Source organism: Phaenicophaeus curvirostris, chromosome 1 (assembly GCF_032191515.1).
Source record: "Phaenicophaeus curvirostris isolate KB17595 chromosome 1, BPBGC_Pcur_1.0, whole genome shotgun sequence".
In the NCBI taxonomy this organism is placed as follows: Eukaryota; Metazoa; Chordata; class Aves; order Cuculiformes; family Cuculidae; genus Phaenicophaeus; species Phaenicophaeus curvirostris.
Genome location: NC_091392.1, coordinates 94128236 through 94154754, shown reverse-complemented (window position 1 = coordinate 94154754; position 26519 = coordinate 94128236). Strand labels below are relative to the sequence as shown.

The window sequence follows — 26519 nt, the reverse complement described above, 5'->3', positions numbered from 1 at the left end:
GAGCGGGGGCGCGCGGCCACCCCCGCCGCGGCGGCCGCAGCCAATCAGCGGCGGGAGAGAGCGCGCTTCCCCCCCCCCCGCCTCCCAGCTCACACACTCCCCCCCCTTCCCTCCCTCCCCCGCGGCCCCGCCCCTCGGCGCGCGCGGAGCCGGCCGTGCGCCCGTCTCGGGCCCCGCAGGCTCCGCTCCGCTCCGGCCCCGCCATGTGGCTGCTGCGCGCCTGGGCGCTGCTCTGCGCCCTCACACACGGTGAGTCCCGCCGCGGCCTCGCCTCGCCGCTCCTCTCCGCTCCTCTCCTCTCCTCCTGCCCCTGCGGCAGCCGGACCCGCGTTGAGGGGGTGTAGGGGGTGCGCGGAGGAGGGAGCGGCGCTTCGGATCGGAGTATCGCTCGGTCGGAAAATGACCTTTTTTGGTACCTGCCTTGTCCGTGCCCCTGGGCGCCTCGTCCGCCCCTCTTCTTAAAACACCTTCGGGGACGGTGACTCGGCCGGGCGCGCTGCGCAGCCGCTGCCGGTGCCCGAAAGGTCTCTCGGTGAAGGAATATTTCTTGATGTCCGAGCTGAACCTCCCCTGGCGCAGCTCGAGGCCGTTCCCTCTCGTCCCGTCCCCTGTCACTTGGGAGAAGAGGCCAGCACCCTCCTCCCCCCTTTCAGGCGGCTCTAGAGGGCGGCGAGGTCTGCCCTCAGCCTCCTCTTCTCCAGCGCCGGTTCCCTCAGCCGCTCGCCGTAAGGCTTGCTCTCCAGCCCCTCCGCCGGCTTCTTTCTCCTTCTCAGGACACAATCCCGAGCCTCAGCGTCTTCGTTGTCGTGAGGGACCCGGAGCCAATGGCGGTATTGGCGGAGGCTGGCGCTCCCGCCCTGCCGGCGGTGATGGCAGCTGGGGCGGGGGGGGTGACTGCGGTCTGCTTAGCTCTAGCTCGCCATCCTGCTTTTTAGGGAGAGTAGGGATGGATCCTCCAGCTTTTCCTATTCCCTCATCCTCCCCGGAGTTTGGGGGCGAGATGCTTATCGCAGGAGTTGCGGGAGAGGAGAGACGCTGTGTCCAGCGCAGAGCTCCTCATCTTCTCGTGCGTGGTCGCATTAGGGCAGCTTAGCTTCATGTGCTTTCTTGAAGAAATAACCGTGATCAAACTGGTCGGTCGCCTGTTGTACGGTTTCAGGGGTTGACGGCATTTCGCAGCCTTAAAAAAGGTTTGGGTGTCACTGACGTATAAATGGCATTTCGCAATCTTCACCACTTATTTTTCTGTGCCTTCAAGAAGAAACTCGGTGGGGAGAGGGAGAATTAAGAAAAATTACAGCACTCTCACTGAGATGCAAATGGTAGACTGCGTTTCTGTCGGTGGGCAGCACATCTAATCCTGCATGTTTAAAACTATTACCTGAATTCATGTCTGGGTTCCTGAGTTAGCAGTAGACTGACTTAAATGCTGAGTGCCCTATGTATTGTAGTCTGTGAGAAACGTAGGTATCCATCAGGTGGAACTACCAAGCAGAGCCAATTTTGACTTAATGGACAATATTCCCAGACTTGCACTGCGTGTGTCATTTGAAACCTTTCTGTGGCAACGTCTCAACTGTATGTTCTTCAGAAGCAAGCCCCCCAAATTGCTTAGTCTAAGGCTTTAAAATTGCCGCCGTTATGTGACACTTCTAAGCTGATAATCCATGAGAAAGTTTGAGGCTTGAAGCCCACCTAGCCCGCAGGATTTGGGAGCTATTGCCGGAGAATTCTGATGACTTCCTCGTACCACAAGAACAACATTGGAAGTCGATATTGGAAGTATCTGTAATAAGCGGTCAGGTTCCCTCTAGTGAGCTGCCATACAACCCTTCTGCTAAAGCAGTCATGTTTGCAGAGGGCAAACCCCACAGATATCTGCCTGTGTGCTTCTGGTGGTGCCTGTCTGCAGCTTGCTTGTTATTTTCCCATCACGCTGCTGGTGGAGCAGCTCACATGAGTACTTTTTATTTGCTTCAGGCAAAGTACGCCAGCTCTCATAGACTGTGCAACAGCAAACCAGTGGAATCAGTAATTTACAGTGCCCTGCCGTTCTGTGCTACAGCTAGTGAGAATAGTGATCAGTTTGTTTTTATTCCTTCAAGATGGTTGTTTCGTTAAATATTTGGAAGAATAGTTTCATCCTGTAGTTGAAAATCATCTTTCTCAGTATTGGAGCCAGTGGAGAAAAAAATTAAAAGAATTACAAACTGTAAATATGCTAGCTGTAAAGGAGAAAAATCCAAAACCCCAACAAACAGCACCTAACAACCTTATATGGAGAAACTTGTTATCGTGAGGTAGTGTTAAAATAGAATGGATGTGATGTTTATTTCAGGAAGAACTACTGAATCACTACCGCTTTTAATTATGTGCATGTATTTTTCATTAATGCGTAGTTTGCAGTCTGGGTAGTTTCCCTTTGCTCTGCTTTTGTTACTTCTAATTTTTGAAGTACCTTTAAAAAGATGCAACACAATGAGTAAACCAGAGAATAATTCTTTCTTCACAGTTATGCTGTCATACGTAATGCATATTTAGTCAGTTTATTATAAGCTTTTTATATCCAGTAGTAATCCAGTGGCTTGTGTGAGTATTAAATCAGTGCTTCAAGGATCAGTGCTTTTTAAATTTCATCTGAGACCGTTGCTTTGAAAAAATGAGGTACTGCATATAGTGACACAACTTTTACTGGAGGTTTTTTTTTTTGTTATTGTGGGGTTTTTTCCTCCTTCTGTCTCACTAATTGCATTCCATCATCGGATATGTATCACAGTTCTGAGCTGGCTTAGGTGTTTGAGTACCCTTAGTTCCTCTGAAGTCACTGGAGCACTGGAGCTACTCTAGTTTGTGAGTTGTATTTTTTGTATTCTTAAGAACTGATGACTGAGCCTTCATTTTGGAAGAATCTTGGCATAGGATTTAGGTGTTTCTTGAGGAAGTGTTCAGTTAGCACTATTGTTTTAGAACCGTGGTACAATGTGGGAGATAAATGGTAAAACCTATCAATGACAACATAATCCTCTGTGATTTTTCTTGCATTGAAAGTTATTGTTAGCATTAATCGCAGTGATAAATTGTACAGGACGTTTATTGTTACAAATCCTCTATTTTCAGTTCTGTTGTGTAGACACTGAAATACTACGTGAGTAATAATTTTTTGATATATAGTATTGTGTGTGGATCTCTTTCATTGGTAAAGAAATGATTTAAACCTATGGGCGTTTGGCTCCACCTTCAGAGATAAGAAGGAACAAATGGCACATCTTTGACTAAGCTACCTTGTGTGCTTTATCTCAGAAGTGTAAAAGTAGATTTTTTTTTTCCTCTGTCCTTAACAAACTGTAAAGGATGCTTGTATGGAGCTGATGCCTGGACCTCTGTTTTGAGATACCCATGTGATCAGCAGCAAAAATCTGAACATGGGTGGTTAATATGCATATGCTTTGGAGAAAACAGGCCTTAACGCGGTATTTCTGTGTATGGCCTTTTAGTGAAAGTGTCCAAGTAAGTGGCAGCCCAAAGTTTTATTATTTTTTATTATTGTTATTCATTATATATTTATCTATACCTTAAACAGATAAGAGAATGGCTAAGTCTGTGTAGAGGGGCTGTGGTAGTACTGTAATAATGCCCTTTTCCCTTCTTTTGTTATTCTTAAAGCATAGTTCTTTTTTGTGATTTCAGGGCGTAGTTTGTTGTCCCAAGTCACACGTTGCAATTCTTTTTTCTTCTCTTGTATGTTTAGAAATAATTCTGAATGTGTCAATTTTTGTTTTTCTTCATAGGTTATGCCCAGTTGGAACTTAATACGACAAGTCCTGTTGAAGCAACTAGCTGTAATAGAACTGTCACTTTACCTTGTTATGTGGTTAATCTAAAGCTGTCCAGTGCAAAGGGCATGTTTGTTACGTGGCTGAAACAAGATAAATTAATTTTTTCTTATGATGGAGCAACCCAGGAGTCTTTCAGAGATCCAGTGGTTCCTTCAGCTAACTTAGCGTCTCTAGTGGATTTACCCAAGGGTGTTGCATCTCTGACGTTTAAAAATGGAGAAGGAGTTGATGGAAATTACAGTTGTAAAGTAACGATATCAAACAGAGAAGGAAAAATAGCAGTTGAACTTAGAAACATCACAGGTGAGTTTCCTGCCATTGTTTTAGAATTTGTTGGGAGCGAAAACAAGCAAAATCTTACAGGAAGAGAAAAATAATGAATATGACAATGTATTACTTTAAATTGAGAAAACCAGAAAGTGTAGCACCCAAACCTTCTAACCTGAATGCTAATGAGTTATTTTGGATTGAGTTATAGGGAAGTGCTTCTGTGGGAAAGATATGAACGCTTTTTTCCATTCTGTAATAATGTCTGAAGGCCAGTTGTCTAATAAATGTATGCTTTTCCACATCTTCTGCATTATATAGTTGGTGGTATGTTTAGCATGCACATGTTATTGCATTACTTACTGTATCGTACTCCTATTATCTTTGTAGTACTGAGGTGTATATACATCCATCACAGCGACTGCAGAGATCTTTCCTTTAAGAATTGCATCTTGCAAACTTTAGCTATGCTGGATAAGATTATAGGTAGAACTAATAGAAATTCTGTATAAGAGCTCTAAAACTTGATCTGAAGGCATGCAGTTTTCCAGTGAGACTGAAAATGCTACTACTATATGGTAACTTATGGCATTTGCCTAGCCGTAAATGTCATCTTCAGAAGACAATGTTAAACTAAAATAATGCTGACTAAGTGATGAACGTCTCATTTTATAAGCTGTTTTTCCTTATGTTGTCAGATGTAGCCTGTGTGCTGTAGTGCCTCAGCTATCGAATAATAGGATCTGCTGTACAGGTGCAGTCTGTCTAGTATTCTGCAGAAGTGACAGTTTTCACTGAACGTACGTGTGTGTTGTTTGATTCTGCACAGGAGACTTGGGTTTTGCTTCTGGAAAACTTGGAAGCACTGAGTATATTACATATGCGTAGCATGTGAAGACTTTCCTGTGCCCTGTAGAATCATCATAAGATGTTATTACATTTGTCATTGAAATATCTGTGAAGCTCAAATAGATGTTACTTGTGTCCTCTGCAAATACCTGTGTAATTCACAGTTGGGTCTAACTATTGAGTTAACCAACTGCCAAACAAATACAATCCTGAAATGGATTGAGAGGGGCAGAGCCATTGAGAGAGTAAGGACGCCGCAAAATCATTCAGTTCTTGGAACACTGCTCGAACAGGTGAAAAGAGAGGTGTAGGCAGTTTCCTTCCTTCTGTTACAACTTCCTTCTCACTCAACCTTTTTGGATTGTTTTTGCCATTCAGTGTTAAGCTCTAGAAGAGGAAACAAGGTTTGAGGATGTGGTGGAATCAAGTTCCATTTGCAAGTTTTGTCTTATGTTTATTTTCTCCATGTTTAGAATTTTGAAAGCAGTGTAAAGAATACAAAGCATGAAACTGATGTAATTTTTCAGATAACATTTTCGAGTCATCACGTGTGCAGGAAATTGCCCCAACGGAAAAATATGGTTTGTGAAGAATTTATAGTTGTGAGGTCGCGTTAGGTTTGAGGGGATGTGCTAAAAAATATAGAACTTAGTTTTATGTGGCATGGTTTAGCTGAAGGTAAAACAATTGCTTGTTCTCTCTTTAAATCCTTCTGCTTAATTTTTTGTTGCTTGTTCCGCAGTTTTCTAGAGAGACTCTCAAGGTAAGCTCATAGAAGAAAGTGCAGCAAGTGAGCTTTGAAAAAGGGTTTGTGAATAATGGAAATCTGTACCAGTGTTCACTGTCATTTCTGAGCGATGAATTCATGCTGTCACTACTAATATGTTCCAACTGATGCTTTTACAAAGATAGTCTTGTAAGAGCCAAATATTGTCCATCTCACTTTACAGAATTTCTGAATTCACCTAGGAAACAGGTAGCCGAGTGAGCAAGACTTAAATGCTAGTACCCTTGTCTTTGGCTATGCTCTTTACTGATCAGTTATCTTCACAGGAAAGTGACCGTAAAGTCATAAAGTTTCCCCTCGCCCTCTTCTCTTCTCCCTCCCCGACTCCCCTCTCCATTCCCCCATAAAATTTCTCTTGTTAGTTTTGAACTGAGTTTTTGCCAGAAGTTTACTGCTGTGTAGCACCAGACTAAGGGAAATGTGTTACCAAGAAAATGTATTCAGGTGTTTCTCTTATTTGCATGTTGCATGTACCAGCAGTATTGCAGGCAACTGCTTTTAGGCTCTACAACCGGACCATATGTGGTGCCATGTTGCTTGCTGAAGTCCTGGCACATACTAAGCTTCATGGCTGCTTTTCTTCTGTTTGTGATACCTGGTAGTATCATCTGGAAATCTTAGACAAAGTGAAGCTGCTTTAGAGTCTCTGCTTGCAGATACTTGAAATTCATTAATAATTCTCAGTTCCATAGAACAGCATCTCTGGGATTTGCCTGTAGGATTTGACTTATCTAGAGAATGACAGCTGTGCATTGAAGTTACTGTTCAATATTAGTTGCTTTTTTGAAAATGCGAATGAACCAAAAAGCCTTCCTTAAAACAGTTCATTAAATTAGACTGTGTTTGGCTTTAAGGAAGTTAGCAGATATTCTTGCATTTCTCTGCCCTTAGTATATTTTGCAATTGCCTTGTATGCATATTGTAACCACAGCATCTTCTGTGACCCCTTATGGGGGGAGAGGAGGGGGAAGAGGAGAATTTATGCATTTAAAACTGTCCTTGAGGTATTTTGTGAGGTATTGCTGCTTAATTCTGTGTTTCTGGAGCTGCAGATACAGCTTTTAAACATGGAGAGTAAGTGCAAGTAGTGTGTGTCTAGATTAACGTTGGCAATTTCTTCATAAGCAAGCATGCAGACAGGAGAACAGTGGTAAATATAATGTAAGAAATGGAGACACTGGATTCCACTGAGTCTAAATCAATTTATGAGCAGAGATGCAAGAATCAACTGCATTTTCCAGTTCAGTGGAGATATTTTCAGAAAATTCTGTTGGAAGGTGGCTTACATGTCTTAGAGTACAAGTGACTGAACAGCCTAAGGCATCCAAGATGCAGGGTAGAGAAAAAAAAAGTTAAATGGATGGTAGTGGGAAGACTTAAAGGAAAATGTGTGGTTTCTAAAATTAATAAAACAGGGTTTCCTTCTCACTTACGTTTACTGTATTCCTTGTCACACATCTGGATTACTTCAGGAATTGCATCAGCTGGAGGTAGACTAAAATAGCTGGGTAAGCATCAAATTGAACTTTTCATATCTTGCCTAGCTTCCCTGCTTAATGTAAATACACTATTTTTTTCTGATCTGCTGTGCTGTTTGTAGATCCACAAGCTAACTAGCTTGTTACTACCAGACAAGTAGCGTAAAGATACTGTCTTCTGCAGTGGAGGATAAGGTTTGGAAAATGACAGGGTTACTAGAAATACTGAAAAAATACAATGTCATACACGAGATCAGGGTGAAAAATACCTAAGTAGGAGTCATAGCTTTTTTAGCCTATTATAATTCTTAATACTAACTATTACATGCAGTATTCAGCAATCTGGAGCATAGCCTGAAAAGAGCAATAAATGTAAAGCCTCAGTTTGTTTTCTTCATACCATTTTTCTTCATTTATTCTCTAGGACCATGGTTTATTCTAATGGAAAGGGCTTTCATCATAGCATTGCTGTTATTTGTTGCTGTTTTGTGTTTGGCTCAGTTCTTTTTTATTGGTAAGTATTGACTCTTATAATTCTTTGCAGTTATTGAGTTGTCCTAAAACCACTTGCTTGCATAAAGGCATCTGTCTAAGATGAAAGACAGTGCTTATATCTAGAAGATGTCTAGTAGAATTGATCCAGATAATACATGGAGTGGTGCTATGTCTGTTTTGTCAAATAACTTGGTGTTTGTTTTGGTCTGGAATCCTCTCCTGATCATTCATGGTGTGTTACTTATGTTCATGACCGGGCTTTGTTCTGGCATGAATCAGCTGATGCCACGGGAGGCTTACCTTGTATACAGGTCTCAAGATAGTTCCCAATAAGAACTCTTAACAGACTTGGTCAGTAAGAGCACACCAAGCTGCACCTGCATGGTCTTCCATTTCCTTTTTGGTGGGCCTTGCATTCTTTCAGGACACATAACATACCTTTTTGGTATCAAGCTGCAAACCCACTAGTCTGTCATAGTGTTTGCAGAGTTTAGGACCTTTAAATTGAAAAAAAATAGGACTTAAACTCATTAAAAAGATGTGTGTTTTGGGGCTTCAGTGTGCCGCATGCTGCCCCAGTCATGCAGTGTGGACACAGGCACTGTGCTGAAGGGGGTTTAGCCCTAAGCCATAGTATCTGTGCCAGTCTGCTTGATTTGCTTGGATGCCAGGGGTTGCTCCCTACGGTTAGGCTATTTTATGTACGTTTCTGTTGCCAATAATGTTGCAAACTATGAGCTTTTTTGCATGTATGTAATTTTTGTGGGGTATAATTTTAATGTCTGCCGTCAGTGTCAACAAGGAAGCTTTTCTTCACTGTTGGTTCACCTCTACATTATTGAATCATTACAAACAGCATATTTCATATTATGGTCATAAAATCAGTAGTGGAGAAGGATGTTCCTCTGTTTTTAATGTAAATTGTTCAATAGGCTTTTAGCACTGGCTGATTTATAATTTAAAACTGACTTCAGTGATTTTGTCAAATGTTTTTTTAGAGGCAATGCATTCACCAGTCTCGGACATCTTTAGATGTTCTTTGTACGCTGCTGTCCAACACCTATGGAATGCAGAGTCTGCTTTATGTTCTAAGTTTTCTGATGGTTTCCTGTGGTGCAATTTGTTACATCAGTCCTTGTGATTTTTTTCCACCCTTTTCAATTTGTAGACCTCTAAAAAAAGAAAATAAAATTTCTGCTTAGAGCTGAGTCCATAAGAGACAGAAAGAACATGTATACAGGATGGTTTATAGTAATCGCATACATAGTCACTTATCTAAATATCATTTCTGTGATTACATTTTCATGAACCTCTGAAAGTTGTATGTGACTCTTCAAAGGTCCATCCTTGGTCAGAAGTTGAAAAGTAACATATGTATTTTTAATTATTTTATTTCCATAATGTAAGATTCCTAATATGTTCAGGAATTGTTGTCTTGCATTCGTAGCGGAACTGTTTTTAGCATTTTGATTGGAAAGTAATAATTGTCTTGAAATAAGCATGGATACCTCCATGGTGAAGTACTTTATTGTGAGGTCTGTGATCTCTATGGGGAAAAGAAATTGTGCTAACTCTATTTTAAAAAATGTGAAGGTAGTAACTGTTGGGTTCTTTTAGTGAGTTTGGTATTTTCCCTGTTTAATTTGCACTGTTTTAGTTAACCTGTGAATACAGCAATGCTACAGGATGCCTTTAAATATTTCGTTAAACTCGGCTTGATTTATCTGGGTAGCACTTGGGAACATATGTTGGGGGGGACGTAGTTGTTTTGTTTCTGTAGTGTCAGTAGTGCATCTACTTGAATTAACCTGTACTGTGTCCCAAAGTTATAATGTCACCTCGATGGTATAGAGGGTGCAATTAAGAATTTGACTAGAACACAAATTCCAGGTTTCACTTATCAGAATAAGCCAAATTAACCATATCAAACAATGAAAACAAATGAAATCTTGGTAATATAATTAGTTAAAATTTTTAAGGAATTTGTTTCTTTGTTTAGGACAGCAGTCCTAATAAAAAAAATATGTATTTTAGTGAGAGAATCTGTATGTATGATTGTTTCCCTCTCTCTATCTTTTTTTGTCTTTAAGCAATAAAATATGGAGTTGTAGCTCGGAAGAAAATTTGCTTCAGTGTAGCAGGCTTCATCTTCACAGTTGCTGCTGTTGTAGGCATTGTTTTTTTTGTTCAAGGTAAGTATTAAAATTGTCTTCCTAGACTAAGGGAATAAGAACGCAAATTAATCTCTTCCATACAGTAGTATAGGATCTGTTACCACCTATTAGTTGCCATCTACAAATTTTTAAATGAAAAAAAGGTCCAGAGTACAACAGAAACAGAATTGTGGTTGTCAGGCCCTCTAATGATCATGGGGAGATACAGTCCTAAATTTATTTCTGCTTTCTGCCCTGCTACCTTGGGTGAATATTAGGAGCTAGGGAGTGACTTGCAGTGCTTCAGTGGGATTTTTTTTTTATAGACCTTACAAGCTTGAAGGTACTAATGATTTACTGTTGTTGCTTTACTCCAATCAAGGATTTCTGTTTTACTAATTTCCATGCAAATATTTGCAGATGGCTATAACACACAGAGTCAAGCTGGTTTTGGCCTACTCATAATCCCTGCTGTGATTGTGGTACCACTTCAGTACTTAATGTTTGGAATTGGTGAGTATTTATTTATTAACTCGAGAACATACTGATGGGAAAACTGAGCTCCTCCCTCATAATCTACATACTGTTTTCTTTTTTATAAATAGCATACTGCATTCCTGACCTGCCTAGTGTCTCAAACCAAAATGTTTAACCTGTGTGTACTTGGCTGAGTTGCTTAGGGAAGAAGTATAAGTTACCTGCTTGAAAAATCAGATCTAGGGTGGGATTTCTGAGTGATTCCTGCTCTTGCTCTCTTGCTTCCCGGGTCTTGGACTGTGATGAATAACTCTCACAGTGCATGTGTTCTATTTTTTTTGTTATTTATTTATACTTTTATTTATAAGTACATATATTTTTATATGTGCATGTATACCTACAAGAGCCCTGAGTGACTTGCAGTGGCTTTTGAGTCTTGTTTTCATACTGGCTGGTTGAGCTTAGAATTTGGGAGAACCTGATTTCTATCTTGATGCGAGTGATCTATTTTCTGTGCCTCTGTAGTTAACTTTTTAAAATTATGATTTTGTTTCTCTTTGTCTTTCCCAGTTTTTGATGGACTATCAAAAGAAACGTTTGTTCTGATAGGTTTGCAAATTCTTGGTTATATAATTGCTGTGGTTGGTTTTGCATTGTCTGTCTCAGGTAAGCAATTTATCTTCTGTAAAAGTGCCTTTTTGCTTTTGTCTGTATCTAATGTTTGTTTATTTGTAACACTAAAATGCTGTGAAAATGGCTTCACTACATTTAGTGTTACCAATTAACTTCTGTAAATGTACTTTAGGACTACTGTATTTATGCTTTTATCTGATGAAAGAAGAAGAGCAATAGGTAATATTAATATAGCAGTTTCATTAGTGTGACTGTATCCAGTGTGACTGTATTCTATGAGCAGTTGCTTTTTTTTTAAAAAAAAGTTATTATTTCAATTTTGCAACAGGTGGTGCCCTGAAGAGCCACCTAAAACCAACATTGACCTTTCTTATTGTTATTCTTACTGTTTAGTATTTACCGAAGTATTTGTGAAACGCACCTAAGTGTTGTCGAATGTAGTAGAAAAATAAACTGATGGGAGATTTCTGGTAAAGCATTCATCCTCTGGAGTAATACAGAATGGAGGACGTTTTTATTCTCTCAAATGGAAAGTCTCCCTAGTTTTTCAGGGTGACCTTTTGTCGGGTCATATAAGGTACAGGTTACCTGCATCTCCAGAAGTTTAGCTCAGTGACCCTTATGTGTCAGTAGAAATAGCTTATCCTAGGTTGAGTTCACAGAAGTTAGTGACTTCAAGTCTCTGGAAACAAGGCTCAGGGAACATGAAATTTCTGTAGTGTACTGTGGTGAGGTTGGTAACAACTTGTTCCTGCTCTGTGGCAAACCTGTAAACATGGAGCGTTCCTGTTATCTGTGGTGGATTTGCCTCAGAATTACAGTCATATATTCTGCTCCCTTCCCTTTTTTTACCCTGTTTTATCAGTAACAGTATTGAATTCTCTAACCTAATGCAATTATAGTTCAGATAATTGGTATTGAAGATGTAAGTTCAAATTTAAAATATAGTTAATTAAAGAATGTTTTCAATTGCAGTGGATGACAGTAGACAGCAAAACTGGCAGAATAGTACGACTAAGAAGAATAAATCAGTATATGCCTCGGTATCACTGAAGAATGTATACAGAGAACGATGCAGAAGTAGTTCTGCAGTAGCTTTGAAAGATAAATTAATCACATGGTTTTATCATGATTATTTATGTTAGTATTTTATTATATTGGAAAATAGAGGTGCTTTTACTTGTGTCAGATGATAAAGTTTCTTGCATGATGTTTTTAACAGCCTGTCCTCCGTTACATGCATCTGTTGTGATTGCTGGCTTAGCTGTTATGGCTATTGCAACTTTGCTTAGTCTGGCTTACGTGTTAATTAAGGGTAAGTAGCACCCAATATTCTGTATTTTTTAGTACTTAAATATTCAGAAGAGCAGTTTTCTCTATTGTACTCCTCGATAGTAGACCCAGCTTATTTGAATGTAAGGTGCCATTTCAGAATTACATAGTTTGTAAAATTAATTAAAGATTGTTAATATTGGCTTTGTTTTGTAGACACTATGGAACATCTTGCATAAAGAAATCTACATGTTATCTTAAAATGTCTTCAGATCGACAGAGCCAGGTTTCTTCAGTAAGAGTGTTTCAACTGTAGGATGGATGTTGCTGTTTAAGCTCTGTATTTACACAGTTGGCTAGTTAAAGCAAAAGAATTTCAAGGTTTCTATAATGAGTTATGTGATGCAGAGAAAAGCTTATCAGAATATGAATTTAAAGAAGCAAGATTTGACTCGCAATTTCCACCAGTTAGAGGTAGGTTAAAATAGGAATGATTTGAATACACAGCTTTAATTTTAGTGAATCCTGGTTTTGCTTATGCTTAATTTTAAAAGCCAGGAGCAAAGAATATCAATACTTCGTTTCAGAAACTGGTCTGTTCATCAGATCTCAAGAGGATGAGATTTTTAAACGCATAAAAGTCAACCAGGCCTGCTAAGTAAGCGAAAACCACAGCAATGCTGTGTGATTGAGACATGGTGCAGACACCTCTAAGCTGGCACACCACAGAATAACGTTAAGTGGATTTACGGCTTGAGTCTGAGAGTGGAGTGACTTTATTTATTCCTAGCTGTGCATGAAGGCTCTTCAAACAGCCTTTTGGTTTGGATGCAGAACCATGCAGTTGAGGGTATGTTGCTTCCAGACTCAAGCTAATGTGTGTACAGTGTGCATAGTCCATAGTCTGCACTGAACTATGTAGTCGCCATGTGCATGCCTTATGTGGCTGTGGTCAGAAATAATAGACCCTGAGGGAGGGAAGATTTCCATTAAAGAAGAAATTCAGACAAAATGCCTAATATTTGATATCTGAGATAGATGAAGAGAAGTAAAAAATGTGACAGGTGCAGCAGGCCTTTTAACAACAATAAAAGTAATTTTTACTGACTTTGGACTACTTGTATACATGATTTTGATGCTGTGTGCTAATGGTCCGCAGAAATATTGCATTTATAGTTTGATTATGCTGACTGAATAAGTCCAATGTGACCGTTGGGGTAGATTCCAGCACACCAAAACAAGCACAAAGAATAGTGTGTAGTGTAATTCATTTTTAGAGCTGAATGCATGAGTGAGACGATTCACAGACTGTACGTGATAAGATTATTCAGTTCCTAAACAGAGGAGTGTTTAGAGGCTTTAAGAATTTGTAGATCATCATATTGAGTAGCTTTGCATAGGGGAAACTTCCATTTTGTGTGTTGCTACTCCATTCTAAGTTTTATCAGTAGATATTTTTATTCAGTTGATCATGACATTTATTCACCTGCCTGGTCACGTTTTTGTACTTATTTTAGGTTCCAGAATGAAAGATCCTCCTCGTCCAGGGGTAAGCTTAAAATTAATAAATTTGGGGTGACTAGATGGCTCAGGGAATTATAGTGAGATACTGAACCTTTCTTCACTAGTTCGAATGCAGACCAGGTTGGTAGCAAGCAAAAGTTCTGGCTGTGTAACAGATGTCTACCGTTGAGTGAATTGGTGGTCTTCATTGTCCCTCTTGAGTGTGGAGTCCCAGACTGTCACAAAAAGGTGGTGGATGTGAGGGGAAGTTTGTTGTTCTTTTATGATGCACTCTTTCGCATGAATTTATGAAGACCTTTTGCTCACCTTAATGAAAATGCTTTTTCATTAAGGTGACTGGGGAATACCATTGAATTTTTTTGTCTAGGTGGCTTATAACAAAGACTTCATTTCCCCCCCCCCCCAGTTTTTTATACAAGAACCTTTTAATATTCTCTTGAATTCCCAGCTATATGGGTACTATATTTTTGATATTTTTTATTTTCTTATTTTCTAATAATGCCCTTTAATTAGATGCAACCATCTGAAAGCAGAGTGTGTCTGTCTTTAGGTCACACAGAACAAATGGAAAAGCACTTTGTTTTTTTTCTTGAAGATGGCTTTTCAGTCAGTGTTCTTGAATTCTAGAATAATCATTCCTAAAACAGTAATTTTGATAGACTTACACATTGCTTTCTAGTGATCAGACTTATGCAGTGCTTCCTAGTGGCCCATGAATATGAACTGCCTGATTTCTGGAGTTTTGTAGAAGCAAGCAGAGAGGCACAACTGTAAAATACCAGTAAAATCTTGTAGTAGGGGAGCGTGGCAAATACTAAGTCATCCCATTTCTTGGCTGGCAAGAAATCATTTGAGACACATTTCCAGGTCTCCGCTTCATCCTGTAGCAGAAAGATGGTTTCTAACCGTGGTGCAGGAGAGCTGACTGCAATTAGGACAACAGATGTATTTTTCTATTACTATTATTTTTCTTTGCCTTTTCTCATCCATTTTCAGTGTAAGGAATAGTATTTCAGAGGATTGGTCCCTTACATATGGAAAGAATATAAGTGCATGGAGTTTTAAAAACAAACAAAAAAAACTAGAAAAGGAAAAAGTTCATTATGTTATAAAAATGAGCAGAGAGAAGTGTGTTACGGTAACGTTTCTTTCAAAGCACAGTCTTGCCTTTGTCAAAAGTGAGCACCTTAACTTGTAGAATGGAAGCAGACAGGGCAAGAGGAGATTTTTTTTTTTCCTAACTTAGTTTTTGGTTGTAAATAAGCTTTGAAGTAGAAACCAACATGCTAAATAACATCCTTTGTGGAATCGTTCTCTTTAGAGCTGTTCTCTTCATAAGGTGGTTTTGCACCGCAGTGACAATTTGGCAAGTAAAGAAATAGTCATAGCTGCGTAGTAATGAACACCAGGTTACTCTCTGAATTTCAGACAGGAGTGAAATGAAATTTTTAAAACTTAGAGGTCACTGGAAGTCTCGACCAATAAAAATATGGGGTTTGCAGCTGCAGTTAGTGGAGGGTTATCTGTTAGTTAGCAGAGGGTATCTGCAGTTAGCAGATACTGAGGAATTTGGGTGGTGAAGATTTGTGCCCATGAACTTACAGAAGTTACGAGACGACCTAGTGGAAATTTAAGTGTGTTAAAACGTTGCTCATTTCCATTGAGGGCTGTTCAGCTTATATTACTGTACTTTGAGGCAATAAATAAGCGTGAGGTAATTTTGAAGATACACTTCAATTCTGTGTAATCTAAAGACTGGAAAACTTGGTATCAGTGAAGTGCTTAATTTTGACACGGGGCACACTTACAAAATGATGCTTGGTATTTTCTTAAGTCTGACTGAGAAAAGGTACATATTTTGAAATCTGCCATCTTAACCAATTACTGATATATATATATATATATTTTTTTTTTAACATATTTGTAGATTGTGTGTGTTGTTTCTGATGATTGTCTACCAGGCACAACTGTGGTGTATTTCCTTTTGGGGGAGATTACACTTGATTGCTTGGCTGCTATTTTTATTTTTTTTCATGTTATGCTGCTTTATTACTAACCATTGATCAAGTCACAGAAATAATCAATTAGATTTTAGAGCTTGAAAGTAGTATCTGCATGCCTTTTGCTGCCACCTGGAGGTATTTTGTCTGAGGAAAAATTTACAGCAGGGAAGAATAATCTGGACAATGCAGTTAATTGATTCATATATTTTTTTCAGTACTCTTCAATAATTTTATTAACGTTCAGCTTTCTTCATTTTTGTAGAATCACTACTTACTGTATATGTCAATTAGAGTAATTTAACTGTGGCGAGCCAAAAGTAAACATGAAGGCTTTTTATACATATATATATTTTTAAATGTTTTGCAGAAAGCTGTAGAAGAACCACTAAATGGTAGGTGATATTCAAGGCTTATCTTCTATTTAAGAGATTAATTATGGAAAAAGGTGAAAGATAATTGTAGTTCTTGATACAACAGCACTGAAATGGCAGATTGGTATGTCACCTTATGTGTGTCTGAGTCAGTGAGAGTTTGATCTCTTGGTAAAATTATGCCTGCAGCTTCAGATCCCCTTTCTATGCTACTGTGCTTGCTAGCCAGTGACATTATTTGACTATTCTAGGACAAATCTAATATCCTAGGATATTATATCCTTATATTTCTTGCTTTGCAGAAAGAAAAAGAGAAAAAGAGGGGACAGGTCTTGAAAGTTATTGTTAATTCTTCTTCACGACCATTTATCTTGGTGGAATGCTTATGATTACAGCAGAATCTGCCCTTGTCACTCTGATCTTTTGATATTTCTTTGGGTTGGGGAAACTCTACCGTGCTGTTGGGGTACTCTGATAGGGCTTAAGATGGGGAAAATATTCAGTAAGAATGGGATGAGGCTGATTTTATTGTTTTGTTTGGTTTGGTTTTCTGTTCTGTGCACTAATTGGCATGCTGCAGTAGTAGCAATTTTTAACCTGATTTTTAGAATTAATCTGAATAGTAATTATGAAGCATTTCTTGCTCTTTCGCTCATTACTAATCCATTTGTTTGGCTTTTAAAGATGCAAAAGGAGTGATGTTAGAATGATGGTAAGTCTAAATATGTCTCCAAATATTTATTTTAATTAACACATATTTGGGGATTTTGATGTTTAGAGTTACTCAGTGCTAGTCTGAAGAAACTTAGAGGACAGGTTTTATTGCAGGTGCTGTTCTTATTAAACAAGTTTCATTGAAAAGAAGAATATATTTTTTCTATCATACATGCGGGTAGAATTTGTATTTCTAAACAGTGAAGAGGATAAGGCAGTGAAGGAGACTATTAAGTAGTGTGTTCCTAATAAAACATTGAAGGTCAAATAGTTTGTGTGCTTTGTTTATGCTTACATAGTATTTCAAATGCATGGAGTGTTGCCTTGGCGGTGGCTTGTTGTGATTGGTTTTTGAGGATTCTTGTTGTTGCTAATACAACTAAGCCTCCTCTATGTATTTTATTAGTGATCTGCCGTGGGAGTTCACAGGAGAGTGGTTTAAAAGTAGACTTTCTCCCCCTCGCCCCCCTTTATATGTTATTTAAGTTATCTTGGTTTTGTTAGATTGTTTGTATGCCAATCAGATTTCACGCAATTTATTATTTTTCTGGGTCAGATAGTAGCGTTCAAAAATGAACACAACCAAAACAGTTTCACACAATAAAATTTGAGAACTGCTTGAATAAGTACTTACTTTTGGCAAACCTGAATTTTAAACTTTGAGATCTAAAGGGCACTGTGGTTTCTGCCTGTTGGTTATGCTTGATGTTTAACGATCTACCAAATACGGCAAACAAAGATGTATGTTGCAGTGTCCTGACCTAACTTAAGATTGCTTCTGATTTCAAATGTCTTCAGTATTGGGATTAGTCCTTTCTGATTTTGTAACAGCCTGCAAGACTGTAACACTGATTCCATGTAAATAGATCTCTCCTAGATTATAGTAAGCCATGAAATGGAAGAGATGGTAATAACTTGGCCTCAAAATTCCCAAACTAGTATGTGAAGCAGGTAGTTGTGTTTGTGAAGATTCTTCGTTCCTGCAGCTCATATCTATCAGAAGAGTAACAGAGTTTGCCTGGCTTAAATTTTAAGCTCTTATTAAAAAGCTTAAGTTTAGATTAGATGCTCAGGGATGAAAAGGAAACCAGTTTTTTATTGATTCTTTTCTATTCCAAAGCTGTACTTCCTTTACATGGAGGTAGGATAGAAGAGCACTTGATGCTATTGCTACTTTTGTTTCTTCCTAGAACTTGAGCAAGCCTTTCATGAGGTGTCGCTCAACCCTTAGCCTAGTACTTATGCATCAAATTAGCAAGATTTTACTGGTCAGGACAAAGAGTAAAATGACTCGAAATCTGTTAATTTACCTGAAATATTTTCCTATCATGCCACTTCTAGAAGGTATGAATCGACAATGTGACAAATGAAGTACTACTTAGCCGTGATTTGAAGAAAAGTATAACAGCTGATTTTAAAAACAGGCTTGCTTACAAATACAATGTACTGCTAGATTACTTATGACTACTACATGATTCATCCAAATGCACCATAGGATTATTTTCTAAACCAATGGGAATACAAGCACTTTTGCAGTATGAAGGACAACTGTTTTGGTGTCTTCTAAATGCATTGATAAAATGTATACTAGTTAGTGTAATCTGATATAGGAGGGATGGAAGGTAGACTCTCCTTCAGAAGTGACATTTGTTCCTCAGGGCATCTGTTGGAGACCAGGAGATAAATAGATATTTGCCATTTTGTTGCATTCAAAAGTGACCAGAAGGGAGATAAGGATGGGATCAATAAAGTTGCTACATACTGCTGAAGAACAAAACAGAGTTTTGCTTGGAGATCTAATTTTACATAAGTTCACTGTTTCCTCTTGGGTCTCGTTTAGGCTTATAAAAAAAACCCGAACATCCTCTTTTAGTGCTGAGGTAAAGCTTCCAAAAACACAGAAATTGCTGATTATCCATTTCATTTTGACTTTTATGGTAGAGTTAGTCTGTCTGCTTTTTCTGCCTTTAAAGATGGTTCCTAAAAATGACAGGTGATAGAGATCGAAGGCAAGGGCTCTGACATGGAAGCAGGAGGCAGGAACCTTTTGAGCTCTTCCTGTTTGCTCTCTGTCTTAACTGTCCCTTGAATGTTCACACACACTGAAGGAGCAGGTCAGATGCTGAAGTACACTATCTTAAACAAATGGCATGTTTAAGTATGCCAGCATTAGGAATAAAGATGGGACAGGTCAAACAGCTGAGGTTAGGAGCCACTACAGCTTATTCCAGTTCATAAGTTGGAGCTCCAAGGCAGCGTCTGCTTTTCTGTTATGGAGAGACTAAAACATAGCTTGCTGCTAGTACTGCTCTTTTCCACTATTGAGTGCTAGACATGCTTTCAGACTTTGAAATGAAAAAGTCATTTTTGTAAGCTGTAACTTGAAAAGGCAGCACAAAGTGTTGCTGCTCTTCCCAAACAATCTTCTTCTTTTTTAATTCCCAGAACTGACGAGCTATGTGATGCGTGAAAAGTACACCGTTGTTGATACACCGTGGCCTTGAAGATTCACTACTCAAAGAGAAGAAATTCAGGAAATAGTTGTTTTGCATGTGTGGCAAAAGTGCTTTTGATATAAATGATGTAATTTTATAGTCACACCAGCTGTAACGAGGAACGTGTGTGTTTGCCCACATGTGATCCTTATTTTATTTTGTTATGGTACATATGGTGTGGTTGAGGGTGAGAATATGAAAAGCACTGTTTGCCCACTACAGGAATCTCCCTGTAGCAATCCTTAGTGGTATTATTTTCAAGAACTATCATTAGTCTCTGCTTTGATAATGGGCATGCTCAGCCCAAAGATTGCAATACCATTTAGGCTATTGTTTTCTTTATTTGTGTGCATGGGCAAAGTATGGTCTTATGTCTGTGATACATGCAGGAAGTAGAGATTGTACAATACATCTTTACTGACATTCAACAAAACTTTATAAAACAAATAAATAAAATGCTTATACACACAGTTGCGTAAGTACAAAGTTTACTTCCAGCTCTCCTGAAGTTATTGACTGAGTTCTCCTAATTCCATGAAACAGTAGTATTCCTTTCTGTGGGCAGTAATCACATGTGCTCTGGTTGCTGATATTTTAGTCCAGTGAGAGAGCTCTCCATGCCTCTTCTGTATTCCTTGATGAGAAACTGCTCAGCTGTTGGAGCCTAATTCAGCACTGGAATTATTGAGCACAGCAATTTGTAATTTTCATGCTGAATGTGGTTCTTCTGTGTGTTTATGTTGTGCAGTATGTGTTATTGGAAGCAATTTCAGACTTTAATTCAGTGAATTTGTAAAACTCATGAATGCTTCATAAAAACAGGAGTTGTCCTATTTAGTGTATTTTTGACAGAGTTTTAAAATCTTTTATTGAATGGACAAAGGAGCTATTTAATTTCTGACCCAAGTTTGTGATGCTGCCATTATGTCACAAATACATGAAACAGAAAGTAAGGAGGAGGAGCTGATGAGAAGTGACAAGTCTCAGTTTGTGTATATATAAGTGTTACAGTTAAAAATCAGTTTTCGTGGAATGCTCAAGTCCTAGAGGTTTTACCATGTTTTACAACTATTTTGAGAGCTGTTCCAATGTAGTTAGCTTCTCTTGGATTTCATGTGGACTTTGTAGAAATGTTGACACTGCTTCCTGTTGGTACTAAGGTAATTTATTTCAAAGGTACACGGTTTTTTCTTTCTAACAATTTAAAACTTTGTTGGGAAAGCTGCTTCTAAGCAGCAATATAATAAAATCTGTATTTTCCAAGATTCTGAGTAATCTGGTGTGTCTCAAGAGTTGGATTTTACAAACTAAAGTTCATATCGGTGTTGTGGGTGCATGTTGCAGAGACTCAGGTCTCTGCATGTTGAGGTAGAAGTCTCAATGCAGACACCTTGCTTCAAGAATTCAACAAAATAATGCTGAGGGGTCTGCTTTTACAATACTTACTGTCACAAACAATCCTCTTGCTAGGGCTGCAAGACTGAATTGCTTAGAGCCCTCACTAAAATCAGTGGAACTAGCCACAGTGAAGAGGGTGATTTGTGTGATAACATTTAAGAAGCACATACAGTTTACATTTACTTTCATAGCTTCAAGTTTGTCAGTGGGAGTATTCATATAATTAAGCTCCTATATATAAATCTTCTGGAGCAGGTTTTTCCATCACAACCATCAATACCTAAAGATGGGAGACTACTCTCCATTAATGGTTCAGTGTAAGAATTTACCTGATTAGGTACTCTGCAGAGCTCCCCGTTTACAACTAGTGATTCCCTCTGGCAAGTTGAAGTTGAGCAGTTGAGGAATTAAAACCAAACCAACTGGAACTCTGTTGAGGTATTCTGCCTTACAAAAAAAACATTATGTGTAATAGCTTTATGTTAACTTTTATAAAGCAAACTGCAGTAGAACCAGTTTGTGTTGCTGTGGGATGAGGCCAAGCCGTTACTAGCTGTTGCTGAAACCTGAGGAGCTCGGTGGCCATGTACAGGCTGCAGAATCAATTGCCCCAGAAATATGAGAAACTCACCATCCTGTTGTGTTAAGGGCAGTGCTCCGGATTTCTTGTGGGTAAAAATTTAAAAGTGAGAGTTTAAAAAGTCAGTGATACACGCAATTGTTGATATTTATTCCCACCAGTAATTTAAAACCAAAGTTGTTCATAAACTGTGTGCTTCCATTTGTGTGTGTATGTATGTGTGTATATATAAATATAGAGACATTTTAAATATCTATAGATCTATAGCCTTTACCCAAGAAAATGTTTTTATTTATGAAACATGAAATGATTTTGTAAATATTGTGCTAATATACTTATAAAATAAAGTAATTTAAGTTGTTTTTCGGAGAGATTTTCTTGTTGCTGTCACATTAAACTTTTGTAACTGCTTCCATAAATTCATAGTCATGGCTGCTCTTCTCCCTACCTGTACACCTCGTCTTCCACCAGGTTACTTAATGGATATACAAGAACGTTCTCAGTGCTGCTAGGGCTACTGCATATGGTTTTGGTTGGGAGGTCTTGGTGTTTTCTCCTTAAAAAGGTTGTCCAGTTGGGAAGTGTATGTAGATTGCTCTCTAACAACTAGAATAGGACTGACCAACTTCAGCCATTATATGTTGTCACGCAGATACGCTGTGGGAGGAAATATGTGCTGAGGAATAACAAGCTCCTAGTGTAAGTAAAAACATGGTGGAACAGTGCATGCTCCTAGTCAGTCTTTGCAGTGCTGAAATGACATTTCTGTGAGAAGAGGATTTCTTGTGGTACTGCTAAAGCACTACTGCCGAAGTTCCAGATTTTCTGAAGTAGCTCCTCTCTAAAGGAGACATGAAATTTATAAGTTTTAGAATTTGTTGTGCAGGGACCTACCTGCAACCACTACATGAACTTAGGGTAAACTGTAAGCTCAGAGTGCCCCTTGTCCTAAAGCTCTGGAAAACTGTATGCTTGAACCTTGGGCTTAGAAGTACAATGCTGATCTAAATGTAAGTAGTTGGAGAATATCTCAATACAGTCACATAATACTTGTAATACAGACTATTCCAGTCAGGTAAACCAGGAAAATCAACCCAAACATAACCATCTAGTCCAGAGGCTTTCTGAAAGGGCTCCAGTGCTTTAGCAGAGCTGCACAATTGAACATTTACTGCTGTAGTCACCTGCCTAATAGCAAAAGTGGGCATCCTCCAATTCCTCCCATTTAATAGGATAATTTTTTGTTGTTGGTGGTGGTTTTGGTTTTTCTCCACTAAATAACTGCAGTAAATAACTTTTGTGCTTGGTGCTCTTTACCTTTGTCATAGATACAACTGGTATAATCTTGATCTTAAATACATCTTGCTTCAAAACTTTCATTTTGTAAAAAGGTGCATGAGCCTGGACTGTTTCTCTTGCTAAGAGCTCACAGTTGTCCTTTGCCTACTGTGCATGCTTCTGAGATCTGATGTGGGTGCATCGTGATCTGGTAGGTGTGCTCCAAATGCCACACAAGGTGCTTGCATTGGCCGTTGTGTGATAACAGAGCTGGCTTTCATGGGCCCCCTTTTCTGCTGCAGCTGGGCTATGGTATATGGGGAAGGAGCAGTTACAAAGGATTAAAATAGAGTAGAACTAGGCTATATTTCAGTGGATTGATAAATTGGAAAGAAACTTTAGTATGCAAATATAAATAGCATGGAGACATGGATCATCTGTTTTGGGGGAGGAGAACTACAGTGTTGAAACAAGTTTTGGTTTCCTTCTGCTTGCTTGCTTGTTTTTAAAGACTACAGAAAAGGCTTTTGAAATTACTGGGTGGGAGAGTGGGTGCAGTGAAGGGGGAGAGAGACTATCATGAATACACGTTTGGTGGGAGAAGTATTTCAGATAGCTTAGGAATTGCAAGTTTGCTGGAAGAGTGTGAACAGTTTCTCCAACTTGGCTCTAATAGTGGTACTTTTGCATCCTTCAGGAGTTCTAGGTTCTGTACGTGACCAACCAGCTGACCAAGTAGAGGTACCTGGGGACATGCAGTTGTCACGTGAAGTCTGCCTGCTACCTCCACACCTCAGTGATGTCCTTTGGGCATAGTAACTAAGTGGTGCAGAGTAAGGTCTGGCATGCCATCAACTCAAATTAGAAACTGTTTGAAGTGCAGAGTTTTAACTGTCATGCACAATTTATGTACTTCCAGATAATGAAAGATTTTGAAACTGATTGCTCGAGCTAGTTAGTGGGATTTTTTTCACATTTCTTTTAAGAATACACAATAGTTAGGTGTGGGTTAAACTTAGCATGATTACAAGACCTATGGAAAAATGAAGGATGACAACATTACTCAGAATTTCTACCTTAGGGCCAACTTGATGGTAGTTTCATTTGGTTAAATTCACTTAACTTTCCTTCTTTTCTACCACAAATGCAGCAGGAATTGCTTTCAGAGCAAGAGCATTCAGTTGTATTTTGGGTGTTTGGGGTTTTGTTTTTTGTTTGTTTTCTTGTGTAAGAAGGCAGTATTCTTTAATAAACTAGGAATATGCAAAAAATCCAGCAGAAATTCACTCTGCTGTTGACCAGAATGTTCATCCAAGCACAAACAATTAGAAGTTCAAAGACAGCTATAAGGAGAATAGAGATCTTTGAGGTCTATTCATTACAATTAATTTAATCTAAGTTTGAGCATAAGCAGTCAAGATAAGAGTTTCACTGAAGCAAAAAGCATTTTAGAATCCTCTGACATCTCTTACTAGCTGAGCTCCGTGGAAAAGACAGGATTTGTCATATTAAACATGAATTGGAATTAAAGGTGCTGTGTGGTGCACAGACCTCTGCAGGTACTGGGGCGTCAGGCTGGGTAGAATTTTGAAGCTTAGATTCAAGGAACACAGAATTGAAAGATTTGATTTGTATCAATTATAATTAAAGGAGCACGGTACCGCAATTATAAAACAGCGAGGTTTTCTGAAACACAATCCCTCTATAGCTGGAGTTACAGCTAAAAAAGGAAAAAATGTGTCAAGTACATCAGGCTTTGACAGAGTGAAGCTGTTTCTATTCTGGGAAGTTTGTGAGCTTTTGGCTGGCATGGGAACAGTTAAAGAGGTACAACTGTAGGAACCTAAAATGCCCTTCATGCTTCCTCCTCCCTTACCTGGTATGTAGACAGGAAAAAATAAGGGTTTTTTTTCCCGTTAGAAAGCTCAACAGTACCGTGATATTGGTATTTAATGTAACGGTGTTCAGAGATTTGGGTAAAAAAGGTTGAGAAGAGGAGAAGGGCAGTTGCTTTTTCTCTACAATACTGTTCCCTGCCTTTGTGTCTGGTACTACAGCCACTGGGGAACTTCATTGCAGCAGAATACTGGGCAGGGGTGGGCCCCTGCTGCCTTCTTCCTCCTGGTAAGAACACCCCACCACCCCCCCCCCCACCACCCCTCCACCCCCCACCCCACCCCCCCCCCCGCCTCGGTGTCTCCTCCCCTGCCTCCACAGTGGCAGCATGGCCCGTCCTCTCTTGGGCTGTGGGGGACAGGAGGATCTCCTACCTGACTGCCTGCAAGAGGTGGGAAGGGAACCCCAGCCTAACTATGAGGGTGAGTAGAGATGGATGTACAGTAGAGCCATTTGTTTGAAGCGTGGTGCAAGATTTGCCTTGTACATGTGCCACATTACCAGCCTTACAACTGTGTTTAATAAAGGTGATGTGCAGATACTAGCATAGCCCTGTTAGGATGTGTTTTATGCTACCTTTTTTTCCCTTGTACCAGCTCACCAGTGAATCATATAAATCAAATAGTAATGGGCAATAAAGGGATCACCACATGATTCTGGACCATGAGACTGCTTTTTGCAATGATAGTACACCAGAGCACCAAAGCATAAACAGTTTAAATGTTGTACTGAGCGTGAAATAAAACTACAGCATCAGTAGGGATGTGTGAATAATGTATGAAAGGATATGTCGTAACTGTGCCAGTCACAATGCAGGAGATGGAGGAGAAGGTGGTCCCCATTTCCAGCCCGCCCCCCTCCTCAGCTAAATGAACTACAAGTATTAGTTTGGTGCAGAAATAATTGCCATTTTTAGCCATCAACTTCAAAGCAGTAGATCTCAGCTTAGAATAAAATTTATTAATTGAAATAGGAACCATTAGAACCTATGAATTTTTGCCAGCAAGAAGCAGGTCTGTCTATTCTGGTACTGTAGAATTCTGGAGCCTTAGAACTGATGAAGGCATTCTTCAAAGGTGTTTGGAGCTACTGCTTAGTTGTGGGAAACCTGTTGCAGGAAGTTGTCAAGATGCTTGAAAATGCCATGAGCAGTGGGAGAGGGATCTGGTGAGTAAACCAGGTGAGGTAGATCTGGTAGCCCAGTTTGCACAGCTTCTGCAGTCATTTGCGAGACGTGTGATTGGGTGCTGCTGTGGAGAATAACTGGGCCTTTGTGATCAACCAATGTTGGATCTAAATATTGCAGTTCTTGGTGCATTTCGTTGCTTTCCTGGCAATACTGCTCTGCTGTGATAGTTTTTCCAGGATTCAAAAGTTATACTGGGTGATTTCCGTTGCCAACCACCAAACAGGGACCATAACCACCTTCTTTTAGTGCAGCTTCAATCCGGGAAAGTGTTTTGGTGCTTCATTTCACTGCAGTCACTGTGTGGAAAGCTGTTGGCTGTAGAATGTAGCCATTTTGTAGATGGCTGCATCTTGCTTGCAGTGTCACTTCCAGGGAAGGCAGCTAGGCAGGGGACACACACTTTTCAAATGAAGAAATTTATATAGAGCTGCAACTCTTTATAGAGTCCATTTCCATCACATCTCACAATGCGATCAAGAAATGGATTGGTTTTGTTGTGCAAAAGAAGTGCAGAGCAGACTTCGTCATGGCCATTTTCAACCTCAGTTGATTGTTGTCTGTCATGGAAGGTCCCTCCTCACCTACAGTGCTCTCATTTCTGTTATGAAATTTTTGAAACAAATGTTGTGATGTACATCTGTTGACCGTCCCCTGGCCAAATGCTCAGTTGATGTTGTTAGCAATTTCCGCTGCTTTGTGTCCCCTTTTTAGTTGTACAACAAAATCATTTGAGTTTGCTTTTTTCCCCTTTCATTTGACAGTGTAATATAAAAAAGAGTGAACAGTAAAAATTAAACAATTAGCATTAAAAAGTAGAGCAAATT

At 39.3% G+C, this 26519-nt stretch overlaps 1 protein-coding gene and 1 long non-coding RNA gene across 6 annotated transcripts in view; one reads left to right on the top strand and one right to left on the bottom strand.

Annotated features, from left to right (window-relative positions):
- LOC138726823 (uncharacterized) overlaps positions 1-26519 on the bottom strand; it is a 441180-nt gene that overhangs the window by 1339 nt on the left and 413322 nt on the right. The window lies entirely within an intron of this gene.
- CD47 (CD47 molecule) lies at positions 145-21701 on the top strand. 5 transcript variants are annotated; one of them, XM_069868781.1, is made up of 11 exons: positions 145-249; positions 3789-4139; positions 7642-7731; positions 9803-9904; positions 10286-10378; positions 10913-11008; positions 12198-12290; positions 13765-13796; positions 16142-16166; positions 16830-16857; positions 19305-21701. In XM_069868781.1, exons 1-10 carry the CDS (start codon positions 204-206, stop codon positions 16853-16855), a joined length of 954 nt encoding a protein of 317 aa, XP_069724882.1. In that variant the 5' UTR covers positions 145-203; the 3' UTR covers positions 16856-16857; positions 19305-21701. The 5 variants fall into 5 exon arrangements, with proteins under 5 accessions (XP_069724882.1, XP_069724898.1, XP_069724873.1 ...); XM_069868797.1 differs by lacking the exon at positions 16142-16166; XM_069868772.1 differs by lacking the exon at positions 16830-16857.